Genomic DNA, 13,220 nt, shown 5'->3' with positions numbered 1-13,220 from the left:
CTTCCCCCAGCATCAGCCTCCCTCTCCCAGCCTTCCCCAGGATCAGCCTCTCTCCTCCCAGCCTCCGTCCTCCCAGCCTTCCCCAGCATCAGCTTTCCCCTCCCAGCCTCCCTCAGCATCAGCCTTCCCCAGCATCAGCCTCTCTCCTCCCAGCCTCAGCCTCTCTCCTTCCAGCCTCCCGCAGCATCAGCCTCTCTCCTTCCAGCCTCCCTCAGCATCAGCCTCCCCTTCCCAGCCTTCCCCAGGATCAGCCTCTCTCCTCCCAGCCTCCTTCCTCCCAGCCTCCCCCTCCCAGCCTCCTTCAGCATCAGCCTTCCCCTCCCAGTCTCCCCCAGCATCAGCCTCCCCCTCCCAGCCTTCCCCAAGATCAGCCTCTCTGCTCCCAGCCTCCTGCAGCACGCCGTGCTCCTCTGCCGACACTCACACACCCGATCGCATACACTCACACACACCCGATCGCATACACTCACACACACCCGATCGCATACACTCACACACACCCGATCGCATACACTCACACACACCCGATCGCATACACTCACACACACCCGATTGCATACACACACACACACCCGATCGCATACACTCACACACACCCGATCGCATACACTCACACACACCCGATCGCATACACTCACACACACCCGATCGCATACACTCACACACACCCGATTGCATACACACACACACACCCGATCGCATACACTCACACACACCCGATCGCATACACTCACACACACCCGATCGCATACACTCACACACACCCGATCGCATACACTCACACACACAGACACTGACGATATCGCACATACGCGCTCACACTCACAACATCCGGAGATACCACATGCTTCTGGCCATGTGATCCTCCGTCAGGTCCTGGAAGGTCACAACAGCACAGTATCGAGGCCGAGAAGCAAGCGATATCGCCGGATGCTGTGAGTGTGTGGATGCGATGTGATGTGTGTGTGAGGTGTGTGTGAGAGTGAGTGTGATCTGATGTGTGTGTATGTGTGTTTGTGTGCGTGTGGATCTTCCGCCGCTGCAGGACCTTGATGCGCTTGTAACCATGCTAGCATGGTTACCAACGTATCCACACCACTCCCGTGCGAGCGAGGGACGGGGGGGGGGGGAGTACAGTACTCACCTCCGTGACAGCCGTGTCAGTTCGGGGAATGCGCGGGGGGGAGGGGGGGGAGTACAGTACTCACCTCCGTGACAGCCGTGTCAGTTCGGGGAATGCGCGGGGGGGGGAGTACAGTACTCACCTCCATGACAGCCGTGTCAGTTCGGGGAATGCGCGGGGGGGGAGGGGGGCGGGGCCAGAGCTAGCGTGCATTGCGTGAGGGGGGCGGGGCGTGGCCGAATTGCCAATGCCTGCAGGGTGCCGGGGTGAGAGGCCAATCTGTGGGCGGGGCGGAGCCTGGGCGAGCGGCTGGCCAATCCGTGTGGGGGCGCAGCCTGGGCGAGCGGCCAATCCGTGTGGGGGGGGGCGGGGCCATGGGGAGCCCAGCGGCCAATCAGCTTTGTGTCACCGTAAGGACACAATTTTGGAGCATGACAGACAGACAGACAGAATAAGGCAATTATATATATAGATTCATGGTGGTTGTCCCGGTCAAAGACCTGACCGGCCGTACCGCAGCTAGAGCATTCCAGGCCTACTTTTGCCGACCGCATGGGTACCCGGAGAGGGTGCTTACCGATCAGGGCCCGGCTTTTGAAGCGGAGGTGTTCCAGGAGTTCTGCCAGTTGTACGGCTGCAAGAAGATTTTGACCACACCATACCATGCCCAGACCAATGGCATGTGTGAGAAGATGAACCATCTGGTCCTGGATCTCCTGAAGACACTCCCGCTGGAAGAACGGAATCTGTGGCCAGAAAAGCTGCCTGACCTGGTAGACATGTATAATAACATTCCCAGTAGCTCTACCAAGTGCACACCAGCGTATCTGATGAGAGCCCGACCAGGCTGGTTGCCGGTGGACTTAGAGATGGACTTGGAAGCTCTAGAGGCCCTCCCTTCGACTGCTGACTGGGACATCTGGCGGAGAGCACAGTACCGACAGGTCCAAGAGTATGTAGAGAAGAACATGTGTCAGAGCCGGGAACAGCAAGAACAGTGCTTCAACAGGCGGGCCCCAGCTGGTCCCTTTGCGCCCGGGGACATGGTGCTGAAGCGGAAAAGAAGAACCCATAAGCTTGACGACCAGTGGGAGAAAACCCCGTATGTCATACAACCCACTGAATGGGGAAATGAGAAGGCCTACCAGATTAGTCGGGACCAGGGGAAGACTTCGGCCACCGTATCCAGGGACCATCTGAAGAGGTGCCCACCTCTGTTGAGGGTGACAGCTGAAGTCCCGGTCCCTAGACCAACCGGGGAGAAAGGAAAAGAGGTAATCCACACAATGATTGGTGATTTCTCAGCAGACTGGCCGACACAGAATGGTGCGGTGATTATTCCGGTGATCATGTTCCCACAACCTGTGGAAGAAAAAGAGAAGGAAGCACCCGCCAGTGTACCAGTGCCCAGGGATGTACCTATACCCAGCCCCCCTAGGTCTCCGCCTGCCCCACACGATATATGGGGAGCGGAACCAGTTGTTTCCTCTGTCCCCTCGCCTGTTGCTACTGACATGGGGCCCCGAAGGTCCACACGCTCCAACCTAGGTCGGCCCTCGCTTAGGTATAGGGAAACTGACATTTAGGGGCGCAACATGTTAATTATGTAAATATGTGAGTGAATCAGCACTGTTACCGTTAAAATGTGAATGAATCAGCCGAATACCTCATCTGATTGCCGTCCGAAAAAGGAACCGTCCCCGTTGGGACTGGAGTTGTCCGTTATTTAATCCCAACCGTTGCATGAGGAACTGCTCATGGACAAGGCCGTGAACTTGCAGGCCACCCACGAACTTGTGGGATTGTAAATATATTGATGGGCAATGTTTTCCATTGCCGCCTCCGGAGAGGCAGATTTGGAGGATGGGCCTGGAGGAAATTGATGGCCCAGGCCCGCCACTACCGAAACCGGTGGCGATCCTCCGGGGGTCAGGGGTCCCCCATGGACGTGGGGTCCCCTGAAGTGACAACCGGGTGCGATACACCGTACCCGTTCCCGCTCGGGCAGCCTGAACCTGGACTGGGGTCAAGGGGTGCTGCCCACTTCTTAGGGGCAGCATCAGGGCTAGGTTGCTTGGGTGGGAGAAAGGAAGACATCCGTCCGTCTGTCCGTCTGTATTAAAAATGTTTATATGTGCAACGTTTTAAGTGACCTGAAAAAGTATGCGTATGTTTTAAATGTTTACCATTTACATGTTTTATCTTTTTGCAGTTGAAAAATAAAACAGGTGATGGACGGGCAGCCTGCGGACGGTCTGCATTTTACCAAGGGGGAATGTGGCGCCCTGGACTAGCCAGGTCGTCACAGGTAAGACACCAACACACCCCACACCCCTAGACAGGTCCATTAGCCAGACACAAATCCTTGTTGCCTCCCTACAGGGGCTGATGTCCACACCAGGGGGGGATGGAGCCAAGCGGTTGGCCCCACCCACCGAGGAGTTCACAGTCCTGGAGGCAGGAAAACAGTAGTTAGTTAAGTTCCAGTAGTCAGTGAGAGAGGAAGTGAGCAGAGCTACTGCAGGTGTCCGGGTCGGAGCCCGGGCACTTCCAGCAAGGTTGGCAGACGGTGGTGGCCGTCTGCAGGAGAAGTGGACCGACGTGACACCATAGGACCGGGGTCGGGCGGTGGCCCGCCGGTACCGAACCGTGAAACAAACTGAAGCCAGCATACAAAGGCAGGGCCATCAGTCCCCGACTAGGCTTGGAGTCGCCGAAATTAGTCAAAATCCGATAGTGACAGGAACTACCAAAGTCCCGTTAGAAGGCAACCGTCCGCACCGAGAGGATAGACAGCTACCGCCAGAGGCTAAAGATCCGAGGGCTAGCGCCTGCGGGCAAACGGGCTCCTCTGGCACCCACAGCCAGGGAGCGGACCACCGCTGGGAACCCAGCGTGGTCGAACAGTACACCAGGGTGCAGGGAAAGACAGCCGCCATCACCTGTCCGGAGAGAGGAACATTGCAGCCGGCTGCGGGACCCGTCCATCCAGCCGTTTGGTTTACCGGAGACTTTGCCTGTCATTGCCTGAGTGAGTACACCTGCGCCACCCGGCACCGCGCCGTGCTGTCCCTGCAGCCCTGCACCTCACCCTTCCTGCCTCCCCGTCACAACACCGGGCCCCGGGACCACCAACCCCTACCCACGGAGGGGGAAAACAACACCTCGGCTGCTCCCTACCAATGCTCCCGGGATCCCCGTCACCAGCAGCGGTGGTGCCCACCTTCACCACACACCGTGGGTCCCGTCACAGACTCCATTCCCCAAACAAACCTCCCCTTTTCACTCGCGGGCGAGGAGCACCACTCGAGTCCCCGGATCCGGCCCACCGCTTGAGCCACCGAGCAGCAGCAGCAGCGCCGGACCCGAGCGTGAGGGAGCAGAGCGCCCCGCCGCCCGCGACATAGTCCTGGGGGGAGAGGAGTATAATAGGAAGAGTAGTCCTGGGGAGAGAGGAGTATAGTAGGAGGAGTAGTCCTGGGGGGAGAGGAGTATAATAGGAGGAGTAGTCCTGGGGGGAGGGGAGTATAATAGGAGGAGTAGTCCTGGGGGAGGGGAGTAAAATACGAGGAGTAGTCCTAGGGGGAGAGGAGTATAATAGGAGTAGTCCTGGGGGAGAGGAGTATAATAAGACGAGTATTCCTGGAGGTGAGGACTATAATAGGAGGAGTAGTCCTGGGGGAAGAGGAGTATAATAGGAGAAGTAGTCCTGGGGGGAGAGGAGGATAATAGGAGGAGTAGTCCTGGGGAGAGAGGAGTATAATAGGAGTAGTCCTGGGGAGAGAGGAGTATAATAGGAGTAGTAGTCCTGGGGGGAGGGGAGTATAATAGGAGGAGTAGTCCTGGGGGAGGGGAGTATAATAGGAGGAGTAGTCCTGGGGAGAGAGGAGGATAATAGGAGGAGTAGTCCTGGGGGAGAGGAGGATAATAGCAGGGGTAGTCCTAGGGAGAGAGGAGTATTATAGGGGGAGTAGTCCTGGGGGGAGGGGAGTATAATAGGAGGAGTAGTCCTGGGGGAGGGGAGTATAATAGGAGGAGTAGTCCTGGGGGGAGAGGAGGATAATAGGAGGAGTAGTCCTGGGGGGAGAGGAGGATAATAGGAGGAGTAGTCCTGGGGAGAGAGGAGTATAATAGGAGGAGTAGTCCTGGTGAGAGAGGAGTATAATAGGAGGAGTAGTCCTGGGGAGAGAGGAGAATAATAGGAGGAGTAATCCTGGGGAGAGAGGAGTATAATAGGAGGAGTAGTCCTGGGGAGAGAGGAGTATATTAGGTGGAGTAGTCCTTGGGAGAGAGGAGGATAATAGAAGGAGTAGTCCTGGGGGAGAGGAGTATAATAGGAGAGGTAGTCCTGGAGGTGAGGAGTATAATAGGAGGAGTAGTTCTGGGGAGAAAGGAGGATAATAGGAGGAGTAGTCCTGGAGGGAGAAGTGGATAATAGGAGGAGTAGTCCTGGGGGAAGGGGAGTATAAGAGGAGGAGTAGTCCTGGGGAGAGGAGTATAATAGGAAGAGTAGTCCTGGGGGGAGAGGAGGATAATAGGAGGGGTAGTCCTGGGGAGAGATGAGGATAATAGGAGGAGTAGTCCTGGGGAGAGAGGAGTATAATAGGAGGAATAGTCCTGGGGAGAGAGGAATATAATGGGAGGAGTAGTCCTGGGGAGAGAGGAGGACAATAGGAGGAGTAGTCCTGGGGGGAGAGGAGGATAATAGGAGGAGTAGTCCTGGGGGGAGGAGTCTTATAGGAGGAGTAGTCCTGGGGGGAGGAGACTAATAGGAGGAGTAGTCCTGGGGGGAGAGGAGGACAATAGGAGTAGTAGTTCTGGGGGGAGAGGAGTCTAATAGGAGGAGTAGTCCTGGGGGGAGAGGAGTTTAATAGGAGGTTTAGTCCTGGGGGGAGGAGTCTAATATAAGGAGTAGTCCTGGGGGGAGGAGTCTAATAGGAGGAGTAGTCCTGGGGGGAGGAGTCTAATAGGAGGAGTAGTCCTGGGGGGAGGAGTCTAATAGGACGAGTAGTCCTGGGGGGAGAGGAGGATAATAGTAGGAGTAGTCCTGGGGGAGGAGTCTAATAGGAGGCGTAGTCCTGGGAGGAGGAGTCTAATAGGAGGAGTAGCCCTGGGGGAGGTGTCTTATAGGTGGAGTAGTCCTGGAGGGAGTTGTCTAATAGGTGGAGTAGTCCTGGGGGGAGGTGTGTAATAGGTGAAGTAGTCCTGGGGGGAGGTGTGTAATAGGTGGAGTAGTCCTGTAGGGAGAGGTGTGTAATAGGTGGAGTAGTCCTGGGGGGTGAGGAGTCTAATAGGAGGAGTAGTCCTGGGGGGGAGGATTCTAATAGGAGGAGTAGTCCTGGGGGGAGAGGAGTCTAATAGGAGGCGTAGTCCTGGGGGGAGGAGTCTAATATAAGGAGTAGTCCTGGGGGAGGAGTCTAATAGGTGTAGTAGTCCTGGGGGGAGAGGAGGTCAATAGGAGGAGTAGTCTTGGGGGGAGAGGAGTATAATAGGAGGAGTAGTTCTTGGGGGAGAGGAGGATAATAGGAGGAGTAGTCCTGGGGGGAGGTGTCTAATAGGTGGAGTAGTCCTGGGGGGAGGTGTCTAATAGGTGGAGTAGTCCTGGGGGGAGGTGTGTAATAGGTGGAGTAGTCCTGGGGGGAGGTGTGTAATAGGTGGAGTAGTCCTGGGGGTATAGGTACCCAATGTGTGTGGGGCGCGTGGCCTTGCGGGCAAAGTGTGTGGGGGCGTGGCCGAGAAGGTTAATTGTGTGGGGGGCATAGCCGAGCGGGAAAGTGTGTGGGGGCGTGTCCGAGCGGGGAAAGTGTGCCGTGGGCATGGCCGAGTGGGCAAAGTGTGCGGCGTGCGTGGCCGAGCGGGCAAAGTGTGCGGGGTGCGTGGCCGAGCGGGCAAAGTGTGCGGGGGGCGTGGCCGAGCTGGCAAAGTGTGCGGGGGGCGTGGCTGAGCGGGCGCAGTGTGCAAGGGGCGTGGCCGAGCGGGCAAAGTGTGCGGGGGGAGTGGCCGAGCGGTCGCAGTGTGCAAGGGGCGTGGCCGAGTGGGCACAGTTTGCGGGGGGCGTGGCCTAGCGGGCACAGTGTGCAGGAGGCGTGGCCGGGTCGAGCCTAGCGGCCAATGCGACGGTTGTCACTGTAATGACGTCATTTTGGAGCAAGACAGACAGACAGACATAATAAGGCAATTATATTTATAGATTATAAAATAAACTGCTGTGCAAATTGGAACAATCTGGAAAAATATCAATGGATTAGAGACTTTAAGAAACTTCTCTAGACAGAACTGATTTTTTTAGATGAGACAATTTCATCAAACATTGAGTGACTGGTAATAATGGTGCAAATCATTCCTTCAACCAAATGGGCGTGTACTTTAGAACTTCTCTGTGGGTGTGTTGATTTGATTGGTCAGCGACAGAGGAGAAAAAGCACACGCCTCCAGAGAGGTTCTGTTGTACACGCCCAGTTGGTTGAAGGGAAAATTTGTATCTTTATTTCCAGAGCGCATAACTTTGGAATGGAGGGGCACAGACGAAAATGAAAAACTGTTCCAGAATCAGTGGAGTAGCAACAATTGGAGGACGCACTCAACTACTTAAAAAAGACCCATCGCTGACCTGAGATAGGAGGTACCAGTATGTCCTATATCTGGGGAGGGTTAAAGGATATGGACATCTCTGGTAGTTGGGGTTTCACCTAAATCAGACCTGGGCAAGGGGCGGCCCGCGAGCCACATCCGGCCCGCCTACTCTCTGTGACTGGCCTGCCTGGCCCAGGGCGTCCTCGCTGGCTGGTCACTGATGAGGGCAATCTGACCTGTTGTACGGAGCTCCAGGCTCCTGGAGGCCCGTGGTCAGATTGCCCTCATCACACGCTGCGTGCCAGGTAGGAAACAGAGGACAGATCCTGCAGCTCCGCACAGTCAGTGCAGGCAGCGGAACCCAGGAATCTCTCCTCTGTTCCCTGCTGCAGCTTTTCTCTGTGACACATGCGCGCCCTGATATCGTCAGTACGGCGCGCGTGTGTCATTTGAAAAGTTCCCGCCCGGCAGCAGAAGACGCTGCAGCAGCCGGGGCCGTACGGAGAGAAGCAGCGGCTCCTAGGAATACAGCGTCAGCGCAGCCTGGGCATGTGAAAGAGAAGCCGCTCAGCGGGGGGCCCGTACGGAGGAGCCTGAGGAGGGGACAATAAGAAGACAGGTGAGTGGTTACTAGTAACCTGCGGGGGCAATGGGGGGGTAACTGTTGACAAATATTTGGGGTGTAGGGGTGCATTATATGGGAATGTAGTTTTACAGGTGTGGTATATGGGGGGGTGTAGTGGTGTACTATATAGTGGTGTAGTGGTGTAGTATATTACAGGTGTATATAGTGGTGTAGTGGTGTAGTATAATACAGGTGTATATAGTGGTGTAGTGGTGTAGTATAATACAGGTGTATATAGGGGTGTAGTGGTGTAGTATATTACAGGTGTATATAGTGGTGTAGTATAATACAGGTGTATATAGTGGTGTAGTATAATACAGGTGTATATAGGGGTGTAGGGGTGTAGTATAATACAGGTGTAAATAGGGGTGTAGTGGTGTAGTATAATACAGGTGTATATAGGGGTGTAGTGGTGTAGTATAATACAGGTGTATATAGTGGTGTAGTATAATACAGGTGTATATAGGGGTGTAGGGGTGTAGTATAATACAGGTGTATATAGGGGTGTAGGGGTGTAGTATAATACAGGTGTAGGGGTGTAGTATAATACAGGTGTAAATAGGGGTGTAGGGGTGTAGTATAATACAGGTGTATATAGGGGTGTAGGGGTGTAGTATAATACAGGTGTAGGGGTGTAGTATAATACAGGTGTAAATAGGGGTGTAGGGGTGTAGTATAATACAGGTGTAAATAGGGGTGTAGTATAATACAGGTGTATATAGGGGTGTAGGGGTGTAGTATAATACAGGTGTAGGGGTGTAGTATAATACAGGTGTAAATAGGGGTGTAGGGGTGTAGTATAATACAGGTGTAAATAGGGGTGTAGGGGTGTAGTATAATACAGGTGTGTATATAGGGGTGTAGTGGTGTAGTATATAGTGGTATAGTATATAGAGGTGTAGTTTATTACAGGTGTAGTGTATAGGGATGTATATTACAGGTTTAGTATGTGGTGGGTGTAGTGATGTAGTATATGGGGATTGTGTGTGTATGTATGTATACATTGTGTGTATGTGTATATATATTATATACACACACAGTATATATGTGTGTGTATATATATATATATATATATATATATATATATATATATATATAGTAGAACCGAGTTAATTATATTAGTCCGGCCCTCTAAAACCATCCCAACTTCTCATGCGGCCCCATGGGAAAATTAATTGCCCACCCCTGACCTAAATGCATGTATTTTTGTCTAACAATATCACTTTACTAGCCGGTTTGATTTTAAGTATTGCACCAATTGCTTTCTATAGCATCTACAGTATTGCAGGCTGACGAATGAGTTAACTGAGTAGTCAATCAGCCTGTTTTCATCAAAAAGTTTATCGTTCTCATCTTCTGAGCTCTTCCTGGCTGTTTTCAGACCAAGACGTTTAGTTAAAATTTCATGTTGTCATAAATCAGCCAAGAGGAGCTCGAAGGAAGGAAGATAAGTAGAGATGAGTGGCCCCATGGAAGCTCGGGTTCGCTGGGTTCTGCTGGACTTTAGTTAAAGGTTCGGTTCAGGACCCACACTTTACCCCGGACCCTAAAACCTATGTAACTCAATGGGGTCCTGAACTTCTGTGCTGAAAAATGGTTGTAGTAAGGGCTAGGGGGCTGCAAAAGGAAGCAAAGTGGGGGTAGTTGCCCTGCAAACAAATGTAGCTAAGGAATAAATAAAAAAAAAATGAAGTGGGCTCCACCCTGTTTTTGAAAACTAGTGCATTCCCAGCCTGATAATACCAGCCCCCAGCTGTCTGCTTTACCTTGGCTGGTTATCAAAAATAGAGGGGATCCCACACCATTTTTTTAAATTATTAAATAATTAATTTAAAAAAAAGTGTGGAATCAAGTCTATTTTTAATCCCCAGACAAAGTAAAGATAATCACTGAGGGTTGCAGCCCCCAGATGTCTGCTTCATCTTGGCTTGTTATCAAAAATAATGGAGACCCACCACTATTTTTTTTAATTATTAAATAATTAATTTAAAAAATCATGTGGAATCCAGTCTATTTTTGATAACCAGACAAAGTAAAGATAACCACTGAGGATTGCAGTCCACAGCTGTCTGCTTTATCTACACTGGTTATCTAAAATAGGTGGGAGCCCACATCATTTTATTTTTTTGCTCACAGTAGCATATAGGCATCTTCCCCATGCAATAAAGGTTGTGAACACTAGAACTACTGGACTCGTGACACCTATATAGAAATACATAGTTCAAAGTAGTCAAAATGACTACCTCAGTAGTTCTAGTGTTACTTGGTTGCGCAGCAGCATTTCAACAGAAGTTAATAGCATATGGACAGCACCCAAACTCCGAATTTAGACATAAATTTTTTTTTTTAAACAGTCCATGTTCGAGTTCAAGCCCCAGACACCCGGTGACCGGTAGGAACCCCTAACTTTACAGTTCGGGTTTGCTCAGCCTTAAAGACTAGAGCTATAAACGCTCGCCTTAGGACAATCTTACTAATAGATTCTTGGTTAACTCATTCAGCAGTCAGAAGTAGGTAGGGTAACACAAAAGCTATTGCAGGTAGCGATAAGTAGTTTGATTCATGGGACTCCATTCCAGCATCTTGGTGCGTGGTACTTGGCGGAAAGACGAGAGGTTGCCAAATCGCTTACCTTTTGGCATCCTTGGGTGCAATTTGATTTGTCAAGTCACACAGATGACATCACGTCAGCTCTGGCTAATCAAAATCAGCACCAAGAACACCGGAAGGCAAGACATTCATGGATCTCCCATCTAGCCGCCAGGTACCATGGACCACGATGCTGCAGCGGAGTCCCACAAATCGATCCGCTCTTGTCTAATTGAAGGCCAACAGGGCCAAATTTTTAGTGAAACCCAATTGCAAAAATTATTTCTAGCCAAGAATACATGCATTTAAGTAAAATGGAAGCCAGCCCCCAAAGGTTTTCATATCCTTTAGCGAGCCCTGCCTTATAACTGTATGGGAAGGGGGTGAGATTCTAGTGAGAATCTTGCGATGTGACAATGAAGGTCTTGAACTTCAATCTTACCTGTACCAAGGGGTTGCCCGTTCCAGTGGTACAAATATGATAATCCCCCGGTACAGCCTCCAGCTTCAGCCTCTGAACCAGCAACTTGTTACTCTCATCCACAGTTATTCGGGCGACTTCAGTATCTCCTTGATTGACAACAATGACAGCATTGGTTTCCCCGATGAAGAACAATTGACCATACTCAGTCATGGCCTTAATGACCATCATTGTGTCCTAATGGAAGAAGACCACATTAATTTATTCTTCTAATTGATTTATTAAAAGTGTAAAAATCTAGGAGGGGTCTATGTTTCGCCTCTTGAATACCTGTGAGGATGCGTAGCCACCTCTGGAATTCTGGCAAAATGTCAGCCATGCTGCTATTTGGCCCAGAAAAGCTTTTTTCTCTGGCGTTGGTTCATAGGTCTTTATATAGGCCAAGAAAATGTTTGCTGTTATGTCCACATCTGCTGACGCAGGCATAGGGGGGAAGTAATAATAGGGCGTCTTTGGAGGTAAGTTTTCACGTTCAAAATGTATGGCACCCTCTAGAGGAAAGTCAATATGAGAAAGTCATCAGTAAAACATCTCCACTTTTACTTCAATATGATGAGTACGTTTTATATGTGGTTTTCCTTAGACACTTATCGTCTGTACTGCGGTCACACACACACTATCTGTACAATTTATTCAATGTTTTATGGTATTCCCTCCCCATCTTTATATCTGATGACCTCTCATTATCCAGGATTCACCCTACAATTGCTGCTGCATTCCCTGTCTTGGCTTTTATACAGACTATAATAGTCCCTTCTGATTGGATGTGCTATACCATGTGATGTGAAAGCTGCAAAGGAATCCCGCCTGAGGTCATGTAATCCCTGTCTGGCTAATGTGAACTTTTGCAATGTATGGCTATTTTAGGCAGCTCATTTGATGCAAATCGCAATTTGTATGAATTTTCCAGGTGCACAAGAACTGGCATTAAATCAATGTGCTCATTTCTAGTGTTCATTTATTCCAGGAGGAATAACAAAGGAACAGTACAGTATAGGCTTCTAAGAATATAATTGCTAACAGTCTCGGTTTTGCTGGGACTGTCCCGTAATCTCTACTGAAAAGGGTGGGATTTATCCAAACTCCACCTCCATGTAGGTGGGACTTAAAGGTCTCAATTTTGGGCTTCAAAACTTTAGTAGATATGGAAAAATTAATCTTCCAGATTTGATATTTCAAAGAAAACACAAGGATTTTCTAAATCAGACACATTTTAGTCCCCTTTACACATTTTGCTGCATTATAAGCTCGTCATGGCTGACGTTACAGTGTGCATCACTTATGTGTTTAGGACCACGGGAAGTTATAGAATATTAGGTTTACAATACCTTCAGTAATGGCCTTGTTTTTCAGAATGTTAAACACTCTTTCCAAAATATCATCTAGTCCAGCCAGGGCTGCGGCATAAGACACATAGGAGAGCGTGTACATATTCAGAGACTCTATCTCAGCATTTTGGAGACACCGCTTACCTCCTTCTAACTGTGTGTCCTATGAAAATTAGAAAATACATCAATGGTGAACTTTGCAAAAATGTACATGGAGCTTCATACTTCAAAATAAAATAAATAACCTCACGTGAGCCCCAGAAACAAGAGCACTGACACTGCTGAAAGTCAGCACGAGAGGTGAGTATAGGCTTATATATTTTAATGGAGTCAAACATGGGGCATGAGAAGGCGTATTCCAGTAGTGGACAAACCCTTTAAGACAAAAGTGTTATGGGTGCATTGATAATTGTGACGTCACGCGAGCTCCGCGCCCATTAACTGCTGGCTTCTCTCTCCCAGCCTTCAGACAAATGATTACTCAACAGGAAGTGAGAGCTG

The 13,220-nt window shown here is 50.5% G+C and overlaps 1 protein-coding gene across 1 annotated transcript in view; it reads right to left on the bottom strand.

The window, feature by feature from the left end:
* Positions 1-13,220, bottom strand: part of LOC142312595 (ovostatin-like) — a 297,827-nt gene that overhangs the window by 21,283 nt on the left and 263,324 nt on the right. The window contains exons 29-31 of the mRNA XM_075351587.1: positions 12,720-12,882; positions 11,662-11,882; positions 11,353-11,568 (exon numbers count right to left, since the gene is read on the bottom strand). Coding sequence (XP_075207702.1) covers positions 11,353-11,568; positions 11,662-11,882; positions 12,720-12,882 — 600 coding nt within the window. The remainder of the gene's footprint in view (positions 1-11,352; positions 11,569-11,661; positions 11,883-12,719; positions 12,883-13,220) is intronic.

The sequence above is a fragment of the Anomaloglossus baeobatrachus genome, chromosome 5, assembly GCF_048569485.1.
Source record: "Anomaloglossus baeobatrachus isolate aAnoBae1 chromosome 5, aAnoBae1.hap1, whole genome shotgun sequence".
NCBI classification, from domain to species: domain Eukaryota; kingdom Metazoa; phylum Chordata; class Amphibia; order Anura; family Aromobatidae; genus Anomaloglossus; species Anomaloglossus baeobatrachus.
Note: the sequence above shows the minus strand (reverse complement) of the source record. Positions and strands in the feature narration are given on the sequence as shown.